The sequence below is a fragment of the Phocoena sinus genome, chromosome 3, assembly GCF_008692025.1.
Source record: "Phocoena sinus isolate mPhoSin1 chromosome 3, mPhoSin1.pri, whole genome shotgun sequence".
Lineage (NCBI taxonomy): Eukaryota > Metazoa > Chordata > Mammalia > Artiodactyla > Phocoenidae > Phocoena > Phocoena sinus.
Window position 1 is genome coordinate 33096815 of NC_045765.1, and position 19932 is coordinate 33116746.

Here is a 19932-nt window from a genome sequence, read left to right on the forward strand (position 1 = left end):
TTTGAAATATGCAGACTATAGGGTCCATTGCAGGCCTAAAAAATCAGAATCTCCCTGAGTGGGGCCTAGGAATCTGCTCCCTTCCCCGTGCTTAATTCTTATGCATTCTTACTCCCTTTGTAATCAAAGAGCCCAGCACATGACAGGCCCTGAATAAATGACTCTTATTAAGCTGAAGAGTGATTTACAGCTTCCTTCTACATCTGTAAAAAAGCAAGACGACCATGTTAAGTCCTTTAAGATCATTAGTATATTAATATTGATAAATGCAATTTATCTATTCAACACATTTAGTCCACACAATTATTCATTTCCCACTATTATTTCCAAAATGATTTGAGATGGAAGCTTGCTATTATGCTATTATTTATTTCAGAGAAAGATCTTTAAAGATACTTCTAGATGTAAATTCTGCAACATTTATTAGTGGCCTTATTTATTGGGGGTGACTTTGAAGAAGGTGAGAAAGTGTCAGACATTAAAACAAAAAGTAAACTTTTCTGTTTATAACCTCTTATGTGCCAGGCACCAAAATAAAAAAGATGCAATAATAATTCCTACTGGGAGCAGCTTAATATTTAAAGTACATTTAGTGAAGGAAAATGACTAAACTAGGCCTAAAATTCCCAAAAAGCTATATGAGAAAAAAAACATGTTTATTATTTATTCAATTGTAAATATTATCAAGAGGTTCAAATACCTTAGATTTTAGTAGCTCATTAGTCCTGGTTAATTCAATAAGCTGTTTTTCCAGTGAAGCATTACTTGCAGAGAGAGATGTTTTTTCCCTGACGGCAGCATTTAGCTTTGCTTCCATCTTCTCCAACTCAGCTTCCAGATCCTGGATCCGCTTGTCTTGAGCACCACGTTCCTGCACAAGAACACGAATCTGGACAGAAACAAGGTGATGAAAGAATAATTCACTGATTACTGCCAACATAATCACTAAATGCTACTGATAATCAAAATATTAAAGTTCTAGACAAACGTCTGATTGTGACATGATGCTCTTAGATATTCTTAGCTGCTTAAGCAATCATATTTATTTTATGACACATCTTGAAAAACTGTAAGCATTTTAAGAACAGAGGATTTGAACTGTCATAAACTTCTAGGTGTAATTAAACTGTTTATTCACTTTTAAGGTATTTCTACCTATAAAAGTCTTCTTTAGTTCTAATTATAGGAAGTCAAATTATAGCTTGAAATGCTAAATATCTTTTTCATTTCTGGGAAAGCAGAACTGGGCTTCTGAGTAGGATATGGTAGGCATCAGCAAGCCATCATTCCTGCTGCAATTACTAGGTAAAAACCAAAACCTAAATCAAAAACACATACTTGTCAACAAAAAATGTGGAAGCCAGAAGACAATGAAATGTTTAAAAACGTATGCAGAAAATCTGCCAATCAAAAATTCTATTCCCAATGAAAATATCCTTTAAAAATATGAAGGTGACATACAGATGTTTTCAGAGGGGAAAAAAAAAAGGCTGAGAGTATTTGTCAACAGTAGAACTGCATAAGGAATTCTAAAGGAAGTTCTTCAGGCTGAAGGAAAGTGATCCCAGGTGTTTGTAAGATATGCACTTTAAGGACATAGATTGACAATAAAGGGATCGGAAAAGATTTACCATGTAAACATTAAACAAAAGAAAGGTGGTATGGCTATGTTAATATCATACAAAGTAGACTTTAAGGCAAAAAATATTACTAGGAATAAAGAATTTTACGGGTAAAAGATTATTTCAAGAGGAAGACATAATCTTAAATTTGTTGTGCACAACAAAGTAACATTATAACTTCAAGATATACAAAGCAAAAACTGACAGAATTAAAAAGATCAATAGACTAATCCCCAGAGCTACAAATTTAAAAATACCTTTCTCAGTAACTGATAGAGTAAGCAGACAAAAATATCAGTAGAGATAAAGATCTGAAGAAAACTGTTAAACAACTTGAACTAATTGTCATATATAGACCACTATAACCAACAAGTGCATGTACATTCTTTTCTAGTTCACATAAAACATTTACCCAAATAGACTGTTAGCTGGGTATAAAAGTATCAAGAAAGCACAGCTGCATTAAATCACATGAAAAGTATTTTCTACCCTCATTGGCTTTGTATTCATACTAATCTCAGTATTCTAAGCCAATTCCTTTAACTAAAAATATATCAAGCACCACTTATATATACAGCTGTGAACTAGATGCTAGGGACTGAACGAGCTTTAAGATTCCCTACTATAAGATTCTTTATGCCTACATTATTGGTTTAAAACCAATGTTGATAGCACATCATAAAACAGAAAAAAGGATGCTGAGATTATCTACATCACACTTTTTTCAGTTAAAGAAACTTAAGCTCCAAAAAAGGACTGTAAACTCAAAAGACCAAGCAGATAATATAAATAAGAGAGCCAGGCGAGGACTGACTGAGCAAATGTTGGGTCTAAAGAAGGCAACGGATGCGGAAACTGTGCTATCAGATCTTCTAATTTTGCAAGAGAAGTCAGAAATCTGAATTTGTTTTGCATGATATTTTACTTTTAAATATTGATAATTAATTCAAATTAATCAAACAAACAACAAATACTGTGAGGCTTAAATAAAATAGAGCTGTATTTGTCAAAAATTTCTATTCTAAAAGATTAAGTAACTGATACAAATGACCAGTTCTAATCCTGGCACTGCCACTCACTCACCAGCTATCTCATAAAGACTCGGAGACACTCAGTTATTATATATCTAAGTATTAACTCCTACATCATAGGCATGTATCCTCAATAAAATGATAGCCAATATTACTAAAATAAATACAGAAAGGATCAGAGCAACAAGGGCAGAGATTTGCAAAGTTATTTTGACATATTCTGGATCTTAAGCCAACATTCAACTGTAATCAATAGTAAGTTTTAATACGTCAAAAGAATATGTCTAGGGGACTTCCCTGGCGGTCCAGTGGTTAAGACTCCATGCTTCCAATGCAGGGGGCACAGGTTTGATCCCTGGTTGGGGAACTAAGATCCCACATGCTGTGTAGTGTGGCCAAAAAATATAAATAAATAAATAAGTAGAAAATGCTTATTAAAAAAAAGAATATGTCTACTAGAAAGAGTTGCTCAGTAATGGAAACACAGAAAAAAGACTGCCAGAAAAGCAAAACTGGCAGTGACCAGCCTTGCCCTGCTTAGGGAAGTAGGCAGGTTTTTTAGGTCAGCTTTGCTCAATAGAGATTTCTGCTACGATGGAAATGCACTGTGCAGTATGGTAGCCACTTACCACAAGTGCCTACTGAGCAGGTGAAATGTGACTAGTGGAACTGAAGAACTGAATTCTTAATTTTATTTAAATAGAGATGTGGTAAATGGCTACTATATTGGATAGTACAGGCAGTAGGTCATTTTATCCTTGAGGAAGGCATATACCTATAGTGCAGAGATGCAGTAAGTTAGCACAACTTCATCACAATTCAAATAACCTGCTAGGATTTCATGCTCACCAAGTTTTCTAGCTAGTTACTGTCTTAACACATAGATTACTATATAGGAAGAGTGTATGCTATGAGTAAAGGTTAATATTTGATCCACGTATAGTTGTAATAAACTAACACATTTATTTTAGTTATCCGTTTTTCATGAAGTAGATTATCTTGAATCTGCCCCTTAGTATGCTAACAAATTGCATACCACATTGACAACCACGCTCTAAAATATGGTATCCAAGCCAAGGATTGGTTACCCTGTAGGTACTGGCCTGGATGGTACATATGCCTCACTATATGACTCCTCAAATAGCAACAGAATCCTTGTCTCTTAACTATGTGTAACTCTTTTTCCATTATATTGCACTTACTTTTCAGTAAGTTGAAAGTACTGCTTACCTCTTTTTCCAACATCTTCAAATCTTTTTCATTCTTTTGAGATTCTTTCTATTTGAAAATCAAAGAACAGAGACAATCAAATTTAAGTGCCACAAATACCATAGCCAAATTTGATTTTTAGGTATCAGAAAAGATTAAGGGTTCCAAACATTTCACTGACTCTATAAAATATTTTGTAGGTGACTTACCTAGCAAATGAATGAAAAGCTTCTTCAAATCTTAAAATATTTCAGGCTTGAACATTTTTTACCCCAATAGATGAGGCTTTTGCTAACAAGTCCACTGAAAAGAACAGGTCCTCTTTTCTAATGTTAAACAGCAATACATTTTAAATACTTAAATATGCTATCTCAGAAAAAAAAAAGACTCTTAAAAAGAGAAATCAGGGCTTCCCTGGTGGCGCAGTGGTTGAGAGTCCGCCTGCTGATGCAGGGGACACAGGTTTGTGCCCCGGTCCGGGAAGATCCCACATGCCGCGGAGCGGCTGGGCCTGTGAGCCATGGCCGCTGAGCCTGCGTGTCCGGAGCCTGTGCCCCGCAACAGGAGAGGCCACAACAGTGAGAGGCCCGCATACCGCAAAAAAAAAAAAAAAAAAAAAGAGAAATCAACTTAAACTTAGATCCCAAATATGAAAAAAAACTACAAGTGCAAAAACATAAAGAAAAACTGAAATAATACAAACTGATTCTAATCTACTCATTGCCTTTATTCTCAATAAGATTTATTTTTATGTATCTTTTTATATCCAATAGCCTTTCTGAGATAATGGCCCAAAACAGAATATCTATCTTTTCCATCTAAAGATGGAAGAAAAGTCATAAACACCTTGAACAAAATGTGTTTCATATATTTCTAAGTTGGGGAAGGGCCACCAGTCTCATGTTTATTAATTTCACGCCTGATAGCATTTTCTATCAAGGAAGGCCTATTACGTAGGAGTTTTACACAAACTTGTTTGTAATTTAGTTTTAAATTTCAGAACTGTTTCTCCAAGAAATTCAAGTCAAGAAATTTACATCAACTTCCAAGAAAAGGGTATCTGTATCAGTGCTGCCCATAAAAATATAATGCAAGCTATGTACATATTTTCAAATTTTCTAGGAGCCATATTTAAAAGGTAAAATTTTTAATAATACATTTTACTTTAACTAAGATATCAAAAATATTATTTCAACATGTCATTAGTATAAAATTATTAACAAGATATTTTATATTTTTGGTACTAGGTCTTCAAAATTTGCTGTATATTTTACACTTACAGCACGTCTCAATTCAGATGCTAAATTTTCATTAGAAATAGCTATCTATATTTAGATTTCACAAAATATACAGATGAAAAAGTAGATTCACATACCCAAGTTATTCCAAAAACATTTAAGTTTTATAACAACAGAATTGAGTATCAGTTTTTAACTACCCATTAATTAAAATTAAATAATACTAAAAATTCAATTCTTCACTTTCAAGTGCTCAGTAGCCACACGTGGCTGATCACTTCCATATTGGACAACAGCTCTTTTTTTATAGAACAAAAGACTTAGGTAATCCCCAAATTAATGAACAAGAATAAGCTTAATTTATAGCTTTGATTTCCCAACTCTGAATCTTTTCACATTAAAATACCAAGTTGTGCAACTCCTTAAGGAAGAACAACTTGCTTTATGAACTAATGGAAACCGTAATAGTAGGCTATTGCACAAGCTATAACATGAAGTTATTAAGAATTTAATCTCCTACCACTCCTTGGCAGTTTCTGAGTACTAGACCTCTTTTAGGCATTAGAATGTTTTTTCCTTTTTGTTCGCCAATATTTACTCTTCCGCCAAAACAAATAAACAAACAAAACCAGAACAACTCAAATTATGGTAACTAACAAATCAAAGCATTGCATAATTTTTAAAGACTTACTAAGTATTATAAAATTTACCCAGCTATAGAAATGACTGAGAAGTGGAGACCATTTTGTAACTTTGAACTAAGGGCACATTTAAACACAATATATTTAGTAATGACACAGGCAGGTATGTAAAGCTTGCTGGAGTTCCAATGATAATGTTTTACTAATTTACAGATTTACCAATAACCTTAATTTATACACTTAACCCATTCTAGTCAAATACAGTACCTTTCAGAAATATTTTCATATTACAGTTTATAAACCAGCTAGAATATAAGAGCTCCTTACCTTTAATCCCGAAGTCTTCACTTTTCTTGCTGAAGCAGGCAAGGTAGTATCTTTGTCAACATTAAGATTTTGTTGAGATTCTGCTATAAAACAAATTGTACAGATCATGGTTTGTGCTTACATATTTGAACCACAGACAAAACACAATTCCCAAATTTCTTATAGCAATATAAAGTTATTCTTTTCTTGATTGTACATTTTCAAATAATTAGTTGCACAATATTTTTTACACATCTCTTTCCTAATTTTCCTAATATTCTTTCTAATATTCTCCAACAGAGAAAAGGAAAACTACATATCTATGGCATCTTGCTTAATTTTCCTGGTTATACAACAGTGTAATGATGAAAGTGTTATTCTGAAGTTGACCCTTTTGTAAATCTATCAATTAAGAAAAATTAAATATAGGTGTAGCTTCACATTTTTAGAAATACTACAGCATCTTTACATTTAAATACTGTTTTCTTAACTTAAAAATTTACAAGATCATATAACCATTATTTTATTTTGGGATCAATTACCTTTTTGATTTTTAAACCTTTGTGACTTCCGAAAGGATACTGGTCCTTTTAATACTTCTGAAGTTTTAACATCATAAGCACCTGGAGATGGTGCACATCCTAGAGGAAACATAAAATATTAAAATCTCATCTAATGTGACTTATGATCTTAAGTTAAAAACATGTCTTACAAATATTATATGATATTTATATGTGGAATCTAAAAATTAATACAAATGAATCTATATGCAAAGCAGACACAGACTCACAGACATGGGAAACAAACTTATGGATACCAAAGGGGAGCAAGGGGGGAGGGACAAATTAAGTGTATGGGATTAACACATACAAACTACTACACATAAAACAGATAAGCAACAAGGATCTCCTGTGTAGCACAGGGAATTATATTCAATGTCTTATAATAACCTATAATAGAAAATAATCTGAAAAAAATATAATTGAATCACTTTGCTGTACTAACTGCTGTACTAATCACTTTGAAACTAACACAATATTTTAAATCAATTATACTTCAGTTAAAAAAAAGTCATAGTAAAGTAATATAAATGTAAAAATACTATTAATAAATTGCTTCTTTTTCTAATTAAAAAAAATGATATAAATGAACTTATTTACAAAACAGAAACAGACTCACATATTTCGAAAACAAAGTTATGGTTACCAAAAGGGAAACATGGGGAGGAGGGATAAATTAGGAGCTTGGGATTAACATATACACACATACATATCTATATAAAATAGATAACCAACAAGACCTACTGTATAGCACATGGAACTCTGCTCAATATTCTGTAATAACCTATATGGGAAAAGAATCTAAAAAAGAATGAATATATGTGTATGTATAACTGAATCACTATACTGTACACCTGAAACTAACACAACACTGTAAATCAACTATACTCCAATAAAATTTTTTAAAAAGTTTCTTTATTTTCAAATGTAAAAATAGCACCCATTTGATATTAGGCTTCTCTGTGAAGAATAATAAGTATCATTATCTTCCCAAATGACCTTTACTTCAATTGGGTCAAAGGAACACAGACAACCATGCAAAACAACAGACAGTTTTGGGATGAAAATTGTGTCAGAACAAGCAATACAGCTTTGTTATTAAGGATTGAATATAAGAAATAAAATATTTGGAATCAACTCTACTCAGAGAGATTCACTGAGCTAACCATCAGCAGATTTTAGAAATGAAGCTACTAAAAATGTCTAGCCCTCAAGATTTAGCTTGGAATAAAAATTTAGTGACGATCCATCTCTGTCTAGTATCAATACACCAGAAAATTTATAAAGCCATGTTATGCAAAGTACAAACTACTACGCTAGACTATATTTCTATGTTTCAGCAATTTATACTGTATAACCTCATGTAACTGGAGTCCCAAATGGAAGGCATTTCAGAGGGCTTATGCAAAGCTGACTTGAGATCCGGCTCTTACTTACTTTAGATCTCAGCCTGGAGGTCGCCTCTTCCAGTTTTCTCCAAATCCCCAAATCAAGCTAGAAACCATTCCACAGCAGCCTACGCATTGTTACTATCACAGAACTTCTTGCAGTTTTGTAATGGGTTATAATAATGTACTTATCCATCTCCCACCTTAAACAAAACTGCTTGAAGTTAGGGACAGTCTCAATCATGTCCCTTTCCTCAGTATTTAGCTCAGGGTTGAGTTTGGCAGTGTGGCAAAGAAAACAGAAAGTTACTTGGGATGTAGGATTGGGAATAGAGTTTTGTATAGTAATCAGCTAGATCGATGTTCAAATCCAGCTTTGCCTGCCAATCAATAGATAATACTATATGCCAGGTACTTTGCAGTCATAGGGAGAAGATGATAAATAAGAACATTATACTCTCTCCTTTTCCAGTCTAGCTTTAAGACCCCTGGAAAGTTATTTGTATTTGAGACTGATTCTTCATTCACAAAACAGTATCTACCTCATACTTTTGTTGTTAGGATTTCTGGAGTAATACGAGAAATCACTACAGTGACACACACACATACACACACACACACACACACACACACAGCATCAAATAGATGGTAACTTATTACTCTTGAAACTGTGAGCCTGAAATTTTGTGTAATTGGCAAAAGCAGTTTAATCTATTATAAAGCAAGCAAACAAACAAATCTCCTTAAAAGACACACTGCTGACAGAACTTAGAGTAGGTTCTTTGAATGTCTGGAAAATTATATGGTTCTTGAGTCTTCTAATTAAAAAATACGCTTGTGCTGATCCATTTGCTCCCTTGGCCTTCCTCTGTGAGCAGAGGTCTTTTCCATTTGCATTTTAGCTAATAGAAATTAAGGTGTAATGAGTGACTGTTAAAAGTGTACATTATAAAGGATAAATCATGAGCTTTGATATTAAGCTCTGTCACTTACAGGCTGCTCAGTACACTTACAAACCCCCTTAGTGTCCTTAGCTGTAAAATGAGGACAATATCAGTACCTGCCTCACCTGGCCGTTGGCAAGAATAAACCAGATCTAGTAGGGAAGACCTTAGCATAGTCCCTGCATCCAGTTAGTAGCCACTAAATGATGGATGCCTTACCAACCACATGGAAGGCTTCATGGTTATTGTGCTTTTGCATCGCAGTGGTTAGGAGCACAGGATGGGTTCGTGGAGGCCTGGTTTCAAGCCCCAGTTCTGACAGTTTGGATTGTGTAACATTTAGCAAATAGTCTCCATCTCTTTATCAATAAAATAATGAACAATAGGGATTTGGGGGAATTAAAATAGAATAATCTAGGTAAAGACTTAGTGTGGTGCCTGGGGTACTGTCAAAATTAGCTCTCATTACTTCATCTATAGTGTGTTCACTAAGTGCTACTGCCATAATTTTACACCCATAAACTGCCTTTACCAATCTTCCTTCTTTTACGCCTGAATGGGATATCCAAAAGAAATCCACAAGTTCAAGCCAAAAGCAATAGTAAATAAATAAATAAATATATATATATATATATATATATATTTTTAACAGTGAGGCCTTCGGACTTGACCAACAAACAGCTATCAATGCTTCCTAATTCCTATTCCCTTCCCTCTGCTTTAGTTTCTCCACAGCACTGTTTATTGGCTGCATTCTCCAATTGAATGTAAGCTTCATGGAGCAGGGATTTTGCTTCGCTCGCTGTTGTAACCTTATCATTCTGAATAGTGCTTGGCATGTAGTAAAACCTTAGCATGTGTTTCAGGAAAATGAATCAATTAAGTGAGCCCCATCCCAGCCCTAAAAATCGCCTTCTATTTGCCTCTGATGAAGGGAATCAAGAGGGGCAAGGGGCGTGAGAGCATCTCCTGTCCCCCAGATCCTTTCCCCGTACGCACCAGAAGGGTCATTGAATCGTTTCAGGGGCGCCTTAGAAAAGGACATGCTGACGACCCGCTGCACAAAACCGAAGGTTTCTAGGGTGCTCCTCGGCAACTTCCTGCGGCTTGTTAGGCCCTATTCGCTTCAAATTCAAATCTCCCCGCTTATTCCCCGCCCACCCAACTTTAACCAATCGGAAAGCCAAGGCCTTGGACACACCAATCCAGGACGGGAACATCCTTAGAGCATGCGTACTCGGTTCTAGCAGCGTCCAATTAGGTGATCTGTTTAGGCTACCAAGCAATAGGAGACTATTACTGTCTCCTCTCGCCCCGCCCCCTCCCCATGGGCCCAACCCCTACTGGCGTTACTCAATTTTAACTAAGCACCGGCAGCATTTGCGCAAGCGCAGTTCACATCAAAGAATTTTCAGTCGCTTTTGACGTTATGTTGGTGGCAGTGTAATGAATTCTGACTTTGCTGGTTCCAGGTGTCTCCCGTCGTTCCTTGGATGTAAACTTTTCCGGATTTCAGTTCGTTAAACCTGGGTCCTGCCAACGTCCTAAATGGCCCCTGAAAGGGAAAAACGAACACGAGCGGAGACTTCAGGTTACATTCCTGCGCATGTGTAGTGACCCGAGCGGAGAAGCCGGGGCGTGGCCCGAACGCGGATATTCCGTGCGTGCGCTCAGCTCTCTCGGTGCCACCGCGGCCGAGAGGCGACTGGAGTATGTCAGCCCCGTTTGAGGAGCGCAGTGGGGTGGTTCCGTGCGCAACACCGTGGGGCCAGTGGTACCAGACCTTGGAGGAGGTGTTCATTGAAGTTCAGGTGCCGCCAGGCACTCGCGCTCAGGATATTCAGTGCGGCCTGCAGAGCCGGCATGTGGCGCTGGCCGTGGGGGGCCGCGAGATACTCAAGGTAGTGGCAGGTTGGGGCTTGTGCTCAGTTTCTTCCCGGCCCCCTCAAATCTCTGAGTGCTAGAGTTCATAGTTTCCTTGGAAAGACTAGTCTGCGGAGACCCCACCCTCAGGGCCAGTCCTGAGTTGAGGTGGGAATTTGAGTACGCCACTTTTCCTGGCTTTGTTTCTAAGACAAATGAAGCTGTTTTGTTCCTCTGCGGGTCTTCAGCTGAGAACCGCTTAACTAGATCGTTGAAGGAACAAATACTTGTGGTACCTATACTTTCTTCTAGGCACTGATCTCGGTGCTAGTAGGACAGCGGTGAACGAACCAGATTATGTTCCCGCACTCAAGAGAGGTTATGCTCTTGTAGGGAGTCATAATTAAACTAATAAATATTTAGGCAGTTAGAGGAAAATAAAGATGAAAATAAAGGATAAAGACGTCAGGACGAGGATTCGAAGGTGATGTCAGGTGATTTATTTTCTCATCTGAAATTAGAAAAATTCTCGTTTGTGGAGTGGTTAAGCAGTGTCAAGAGGTTGTGAAGAAAATAATATCCCTTTTATTCTCATCAGTACCCTTTGGATCTGGTACCCATTTTTTCCTTGTTAAAATTTATAGTTAAATTCAGTTAAGTTGAAGTTAGATTTCTTTCGCAGATTAGATGCCCAAGATATTTGATGGCAGTGTTGTGTAATGGTCAAGGGATACTTGGTAAGATACCTGGCTTTGTCATTTTTCCAGTTTTGTAACCTTGGGCAAGAGATTATTCATTGTTTAAGCCTTCATCCACAAAGTGGGGTAATTATAGTACCTTTCTCAGGATTGTTTTCAGCATAGCATGGTGAGTGAAGAGCTTGGAGTAAGTGGTGACTGGTATGTAATAAGCTCACACTACGTGTTAGTTATTATTATTTTATAGGAAAGTGTTTTGAGTGCCTCAGAGAAAAGGAAGATTCATGTGAAAGACATTGATTTATGTCAGCTTGGATCTTGATGACCTTTCTGAATAGTTGTGCAATTTTGTGGGGTTTACTGAACGGTGATGTAATCGTACACTTCAAATTTACTTTAGTAAATTTAGTTAATTTGCAGTAGCTTAGGGAATTTAGCAATAACTCTTAACTCTAGGATTTTAGACAAGTAGGATTTTTTTCCACTGGTATTGACATGAAAAGAATGTGTTTTCTTTTTTTAATGTGACATTTTAATTTCATTTCCTACAACAAATCAAAATGGATTTTAGCAGATGCATTCTCTTTTAAACTTATATTTTGCTTAGTTCTTTCTTAAAACGAGTTTCTGAAAAATCAGTGACAACTCATCTGACGTCAGATGTACAGTATGTGCTTTAAAATTTTTTTAATGCTACATTGCCCTACAAAGAGATTGAACCAGTTTTATTTTTTTTTATTTTATTTTATTTTTCTTAACATCTTTATTGCAGTATAATTGCTTTACAATGGTGTGTTAGTTTCTGCTTTATAACAAAGTGAGTCAGCTACACATATACATATATCCCCATATCTCCTCCCTCTTGCGGCCCCGCCCCACCCTCCTTATCCCACCCCTCTAGGTGGTCACAAAGCTCTGAGCTGATCTCCCTGTGCTGTGCGGCTGCTTCCCACTAGCTGTCTATTTTACATTTGGTAGTTTATATATGTCCATGCCACTCTCTCATTTCGTCCCAGCTTACCCTTCCCCCTCCCTGTGTCCTCAGGTCCATTCTCTATGTCTGTACCTTTATTCCTGTCCTGCCCCTAGGTTCCTCGGAACCATTTTTTTTTTTTTTTTAAGATTCCATATATATGTGTTAGCATACGGTATTTGTTTTTCTTTTTCTGCCTTACTTCACTCTGTATGACAGACTCTAGGTCCATCCACTTCACTACAAGTAACTCAATTTTGTTTCTTTTTATGGCTGAGTAATATTCCATTGTATATATGTGCCACACCTTCTTTATCCATTCGTCACTGGACACTTAGGTTGCTTCCATATCCTGGCTATTGTAAATAGAGCTGCAGTGGACACTGTGGTACATGACTCTTTTTGTCTTTTTTTTTTTTTTTTTTTTTTTGCAGTATGCGGGCCCCTCACTGCTGTGGCCTCTCCCATTGCGGAGCACAGGCTCCGGACGCGCAGGCCCAGCGGCCATGGCCCACGGGCCCAGCCGCCCCGCGGCACGCGGGATCCTCCCAGACCGGGGCACGAACCCGCGTCCCCCGCATCGGCAGGCGGACTCTCAACCACTGCGCCACCAGGGAAGCCCCATGACTCTTTTTGAATTACAGTTTTCTCAGGGTATATGCCCAGTAGTGGGACTGCTGGGTTGTATGGTAGTTCTGTTTTTAGTTTTTTAAAAGTTTGTTTTAAAAGACATCATTTCTTCTTAATATCCACAGGAGAGCTCTTCTTGTAGTTTATTATAGTTGGTAAAGTTAAAGCATTTCAGATATTAACTTCACATTTGGCCAATCAGTGATCAATAGTATTTCTTCATCTTCTAAAAATTAAGGAGCCCTCATCTTTCTGTAGAGAGCCCTGTGTTCTTTGTCGTAGTATATATTCCATAGTGTAAACTAGGTTCTGCTTCACTTGCTAGGAGGGAACTTAGGGTTGAGCACCTATCAGTGTGTTGAAATGGTATAAAATTTGATCTCCCTACTCTAAACAAATTAAGTAATTATATGTGGATTAGATGGGAAGTAAGGTAAGTCTTAAATCATGAAAACTTTATGAAAATTAATGGAATTTCTTTATTTTTAGTACTCATATGTTTATTTTTCAGGGCAAACTCTTTGATTCTACAATAGCTGATGAGGGAACGTGGACTCTGGGTAAGGGTAATCTATTATATTTCTTAGAATCTGTTTAAAAATTAATTTTGTCTTGGAAATTAGTATGTTTCTCCCTGCTGTAGATTTGCAGCTTTGGAAGATATAGTAAAAGAAATGTATTGAAAACAATTGTATGTCAGGATTCCCTAATGATTTTTGAAAATACAAATTAATGATTAACTCTGATTTCTTTGTGATTTTTGTTTGTTTGTTTAGAGGATAGAAAAATGGTCCGTATTGTTCTTACAAAGACAAAGAGAGATGCGGCAAATTGTTGGACTTCTCTTCTAGAATCTGGATATGCAGCTGATCCTTGGGTGCAAGACCAAATGCAAAGAAAACTTACATTAGAGAGATTCCAGAAAGAAGTAAGTCAGTTGAATGTATGAATATGTATAGTTAAACATCTTAAACTCATAGAATAATTATTATTTGAAATTAAAACTCAAATGTGGTTTTAAAAAATTACTAAAATTCTTCAAAGAAATTTTTTAAGTTAAATGGTTAGAAAAATGACTGGCCTTTCTATATATGGATTTGCTGCCTCAACTAAGAAGTCCTCGTGCCACAACTAAGAGCCTGCATGCTGCAACAAAGATGCTGAGTGCTGCAACTAAGACCCAGTGCAGCCAAAAAAAAAAAAAAAAACCAATGTCTTCAGTCTCTTTCCCTACTAGTACATACAGATAAAATTCATTACTTTTAACTGCTTTAGAGTGTTCCCTAGTTTGAGTGTATCATTATTTAGCTGTTTCCTCTTTGATGAGATTTAGATTTCTCTGTATGTGTCTATTTCAAACAGTTTGTATTTTCATCTTTGAAAATATTCAAATTTTCCTTTAAGATAGATATATGGGAGAATTATTACTGGATCAAACAACTGTTAAAGTTTTGATGGATAATTTCATCTATATGATAGTGATTCCCAAACGTATGTCTATGGCCTGGACTTTTCTCCTGAATGTTGGACTTGCATATCCAGCTGCCTATTTAACATCTTCACTTTTCTGTCTAATAGACATGTCAAACTCAACATGTCCAATGTGAACTCCCTAATTTCCCTCCCGCATTTGTCCTACCTATGGCCTTCTCATCTCACATGATGGAAACTGGTTCAGATCAAAAAAAATCTGGGGAATCATCCTCCATTCCTCTCTCTCTCACACTCTCTCCAATTGTCAGGAAACCTTACTGGCATGGCCTTCTAGATATATTCAGGATTTGACCACTCATCACCACCAACTCTACTACCACTCTCACCTGGACCACCTCTAACGTCTTGCCTGGGTTACTCTAATGACCTCTTAATTGTTCTCTTTACCTCTACCCTTGCCAAGCTACCATCTTCTGAAAATAGTTAGAGCAGTCCTTTTAAAATGCATGTCAGATTATATGACTTCTCAGAACTCTTTCACTCAAGTAGAAGACAAAGTCTTTTATAAGGCCCTAATTGGTCTGGTCCTCCATGGTGTCTCTGACCTCCTCTCCTACTACTGCCCCCCTCATTTATTCTGCTCTAGCCATACTGGCCTTTTTGCTTTTCATTAAACATGCCTGGCCTTTTGACTGCAGTGGTCTTCTCCCAAAGCTTAGCTAATTTCTTTACTGTTTTCAAGTCATTTCTCAATGAAGCATACTTTGATCATTCTATTTAAATACTCTAATCTCCTCATTTTCCTTACTTGCCCTACTTTTCTTCTTTTTTTTTTATCCTATACTATAGCACTTAGGAACTTTTAACACTAGATCATGGAGTTGGCGGACTATGGCCACTGGTCAAATCCAGCCCACTGTTTGTTTTTGAAGCAAAGTTTTACTGGAACACAGCTATGCTTATTTGTTTGTGTATTGTCTTTCATATAGTCACAGCAGAATTAAGTAGTATGACAGAGACTATATGACCTTCAAAGCCTAAAGTATTTACTACCTGGCTCCTTACAGAAAAGCTTGCTGATCCCTGCTCTAGGTAATTTAGGGTTTATTATTTGTCTCCTCCTGTTAGAATGTAATCTCCACCAGAACATGGATCTTTGTCTATTTTGTTCATTCTTAAATTCCACATGCCTCTCATGGTGTCTTCTAAACAGTAGGAACTCAATAGATGTTTGTTGAATAAATGAAATGCCTCTAAAAATACTGAAGGCTGAGGTAGTACTTACTTACTCCATAAGATTGTCATGAGGACTGAGTATTTTAAAATATATATAGCTCTTAGAACCCTGCCTGGCATGTAATAAGCTCTCAAAAAATGCTGGTTATTAAAAATCTGTTTATATACTGATGGTAAAGTATATGTTTGCCCATACACTTGTCAACATTGTAATATGCATATTGATCTTCTAAATATTTGTAAATATGAAAGTTGAGAAAGTACCTCATAGTTTTAGGTTCCACTTTGGTGATTACAGTGAGGTTTGATATCTTTTCACACGTTTATTGTCCATTTAGATTTCCTTTTTTGTCAATTGCTGGTTTATATCTTTTTACCATTTTCCTTTTGGGTTACTTATATTTTTCCTTATAAGTTTTATAATGTTTTTTTTTTTTCGTAATTTTCAGAATCCTGGTTTTGACTTCAGTGGAGCAGAAATCTCAGGAAACTACACTAAAGGTGGACCAGATTTCTCAAATCTTGAGAAATAACTGCCATCTTCTTGCTGCATTTTGTGGATCCTAGCAGATTTGCCAACTTAATGAAACGAACAGATTATGTGGTGGAAGAAAAATGGGAATGTCTGCAGTTAACAAATTGCAAAATATATTTAAATATGGTTCTAAAAATTGCATTCAAATATGAGTTACATAGGAAACATCTTAAATACTGTAGGAACTATTCTGTTGATATACGGTAACTTTTTTTTTTGGACTTGTTTTTGCTCAGCATGAAGTTTTATATGCTGCATTTTACTAATTTCATATTTAACCTGTATTTTTAATACAAAAATCTTTAGGGTATAGATCATGTGAAATGACAGGGTACCATCAGGGAAAATTAAGTTTTTCTTTCAATAAGTGTGATGCAGGAATAATGTTCAATAAACTTTTCTAAATAGGAATTGTGTACCCCTTTGTCTAAGTGTACCAGTTCATACAAGGAAAATGTATTACTGGAAAAAAATTTTCAGAAAGGAGAAAACAATCCACAGATATATTCTAAGTTAATTTTAAGAGTTACTGAAAATTTCTGAATTCCTTGAGAGATGCCTTTAAGTCAAGAAATTGAAAAATAGTTAAAAACCTATCAATAAGAATAGATTAGTGCAAAAGAGAATTGGTGAAGTGAATATGGTTATTGGGTGAATCCTTTTAGTGACAAAAACAAATTATAGTCAATGGTTATAAGTCAGTGACATTTTGATCTCCAGTGATCCAGACATATAGGTAAGAATTGTCTTGAAGTTTTACTTCATCCTTTTTATGTCCTTTCTAATTTTAAATATTTTAAAGAGTCTTAAATGTATTGAAAAGTTAAAGTAAAGAACACAGAATTGTTTTCTTCCTGACTCTTCAGGTTTGTGTGTAAGTTGATAACTTGATTCCCCATCACCTCTGAGTACCTAAGTGTGTATTTCCTTCGAAGGACATGCTGCTACATAGCTACAATACAATCATTAAAATCAGGAAAGTAGCATTGACAAATTATGGCCACCTAATCCTTGGACCTTCATTCCATTCAAGTTTACTTATTATCCCAGTAATGTTCTTTATAGCAAAGGGGTCCAGTCACAATCATGCCTTGCCTTTATTTTATTTTTTTTGCCGTGCCACATGGCTTGTGGGATCTTAGTTCCCTGACCAGGGATTGAACTTGGGCTGCCGTCAGTGAAAATGTGCTAGGTCCTAACCACTGGACTGCTAGGGAATTCCCCATGCCTTGCCTTTAATATCAGTGTCTTTAGTCTGCTTCAAACTGGAACAAGTCTTCATTTTAACCTTGACTCTTACAGCCTTGGCTCTTTTGAAGATTACAGGCTAGTTTTGTACACCTCTGTCATTGTGAATTTTGTTTGATATTTCTTCATGATTAGAATCAGGTTATGAATCTTTGACAGGACTGTTGCAGGAGTGATGCTGTGTTCTTTCTGTATCCTAAGTTATTGGTTTCAATTTGTCCTTTTTCTGATAGTGTTTACTGTTGGCCTGCCATATGTGTGGGTTTCAGATTCTCAGATTCAACCAACCAAGGATAGAAAATAGTAAAAAAAAAAAAATCCAGAAACTTCCAGAAAGCAAAACTTGAATTTGCCTTGCAACAGGCAACTAGTTACATGGCACTTATGTTGTTTACAACTATTTACATAGCATTTACATTGTATTAGGTATTATAAGTAATCTAGAGATGATTTAAAGTATTGTGGGATGGATGTGGGTAGGTTATATGCAAATACTATGTCATATTATTGAGCATCTGGATTTTGGTGTCCGAGGGGGATGCTGGAACCAATACCCTGTGAATACTGAGGGATGACTGTACTTAGATCACTGATTAAGTGGTGTCTGTCAGTCTTCTCCACTATAAAGCTATTCTTTTCATGTTTATGGTTAGGTATTTTGTGTGATGTAGTTTCAAAAGTACCACCTTGTTTCTCATCAAACTTTAAATTTATCTATATATACTCATGATTTCCACTTTATTCATTGGGTTAAAATCTATTATTCCCATTACTTTGATCCTCAAATTTTTTTCTGGATTCGGCCAGTGAAAGGTCATTGTAGGTGGCTTCTATGCCCTTTTGACATGTCCCCATCATTATTTGAGCAACTTCTTATTCTCTGGCATAAGATATACCAGACTTATTGCTTTCCCTACGCTAGCACAAGAATCAGCCATTTTTCCCAGGAGCCCTGGTTCTCTAGTGAAGAATGGTGTTTAGAAGCCAGGTTCTATGTGTTAGTGAGTAGTTGCTGTTGGTGTGTGTTTATTATGCATACATTTACATCTATATTTTTATATTTATGTATATATTGAAAACCATGAGTTCACACTTAAACTTTCATTTCTGATCCCATGGGGTTCATTTTTGCTCTCTCCCTTTGTATAGAACTCCTTTCAACAGTGAGATACCTGATCCCTATTATCCTTAATATAGTTGGTTCATTATTCTAGGTCATCTTCCCATGCGAATACCTTTCTCACTGCTCAGGCTCCAAAACCCTATGCCAAGCAGAGATAACCCGCCTCACCTACTTGGATCCTAATGCTCCACTCTGGGCCGCTGCAGCCCAACCACACCCTTCGGCAAGATACCTATGATGTTCATTTTACCCAATAACTTTAGGAATGAGTTGTTGGGGAAGAGGCGTTTTTCCTTTAATTGGCTTATCTATGTGACATTAAAATTTTTTAATATTTTGAATAAACATAAAGTCAACTTTTTTTGTTTGTAGTTTTGTGAATTTTAACTTATGTAAAGATATGTGTAAACACCTCAAAAATCAGGAAATTGACCAGTTCAGTCAGCCCAAAAACTCCTTCATGCTTTCTCTTTATAGTTACACCCTACTCTTAGCCTCAAACCCTGGAGTCCACTGATTTAGTCTCTGCCTCAATATTTTTTTTTTAAAGATTTTCATTTAAATAGAATCATATATAATCTTTTAAAAACATAGCGTTGAGATAATTCACATACCATACATTTTACTCATTTAAAGTGTATAATTCAGTGGTTTTTAGGATAGTCACATTAAGTTCAACCATCACCATCATCAACTTTAATTTTCATCACCTCAGAAAAAACCCCCCACCAAATCCATACTTTTTAACTATCACCCCACCCAACCGCGCACAGACACCCAACCCCCTGAAGCAACCAATAATTTATGTTCCATCACGTAGATTTCTCTGTTCTGGATATTTCACGTACCTGGAATCATAGTGTGGTCTTTTGTTTCTGGTTTCTTTGACTTAGCATAATGTTTTAGAAGTTCATCCACGTTCTAGTATGTGTCAGTGCTTCATTCTTTTTGGCTGGCTAAATAATGCTCCATTTATGACTACCACATATTTATCCATTTGCCAGTTGATGGACATCTGGGAAGTTTCCACCTTTTGGCTACTGTGAATAATTCTGCTATAAACATTCAAGTACAAATTTTTGTGTGCATCTGTATTTTCATTTCTTACCTAGGAGTGGAATTTCAAGTTTTTTGGAAACTGTTTAATTATTTGAGGAACTGCTAGATTGTTTTGCAAAGTGGCTACACCATTTTACATTCCCATCAGCAGTATATGAGAGTTCCAGTTTCTCCACATCTTTGCTAACATGTGT

The 19932-nt window shown here is 36.1% G+C and overlaps 2 protein-coding genes across 4 annotated transcripts in view; one reads left to right on the forward strand and one right to left on the reverse strand.

The window, feature by feature from the left end:
• HMMR (hyaluronan mediated motility receptor) overlaps positions 1-10079 on the reverse strand; it is a 30003-nt gene extending 19924 nt beyond the window's left edge. Inside the window, exons 1-6 of one of the 3 annotated variants that reach the window (XM_032627005.1) lie at positions 9939-10048; positions 7352-7408; positions 6590-6688; positions 6069-6151; positions 3884-3931; positions 701-889 (exon numbers count right to left, since the gene is read on the reverse strand). In XM_032627005.1, coding sequence (XP_032482896.1) covers positions 701-889; positions 3884-3898 — 204 coding nt within the window. In that variant the 5' untranslated portion in view covers positions 3899-3931; positions 6069-6151; positions 6590-6688; positions 7352-7408; positions 9939-10048. Of the gene's footprint in view, positions 1-700; positions 890-3883; positions 3932-6068; positions 6152-6589; positions 6689-7351; positions 7409-9938 lie in introns of all 3 variants that reach the window. The other 2 variants (XM_032627003.1, XM_032627004.1) reach the window with 2 other exon arrangements.
• A 301-nt stretch (positions 10080-10380) lies between these two features.
• On the forward strand, positions 10381-17874 carry NUDCD2 (NudC domain containing 2). Its single transcript, XM_032627006.1, has 4 exons — positions 10381-10840; positions 13615-13663; positions 13880-14031; positions 16223-17874. Exons 1-4 carry the CDS (start codon positions 10652-10654, stop codon positions 16304-16306), a joined length of 474 nt encoding a protein of 157 aa, XP_032482897.1. The 5' UTR covers positions 10381-10651; the 3' UTR covers positions 16307-17874.
• The last annotated feature ends 2058 nt before the right edge of the window (positions 17875-19932 follow it).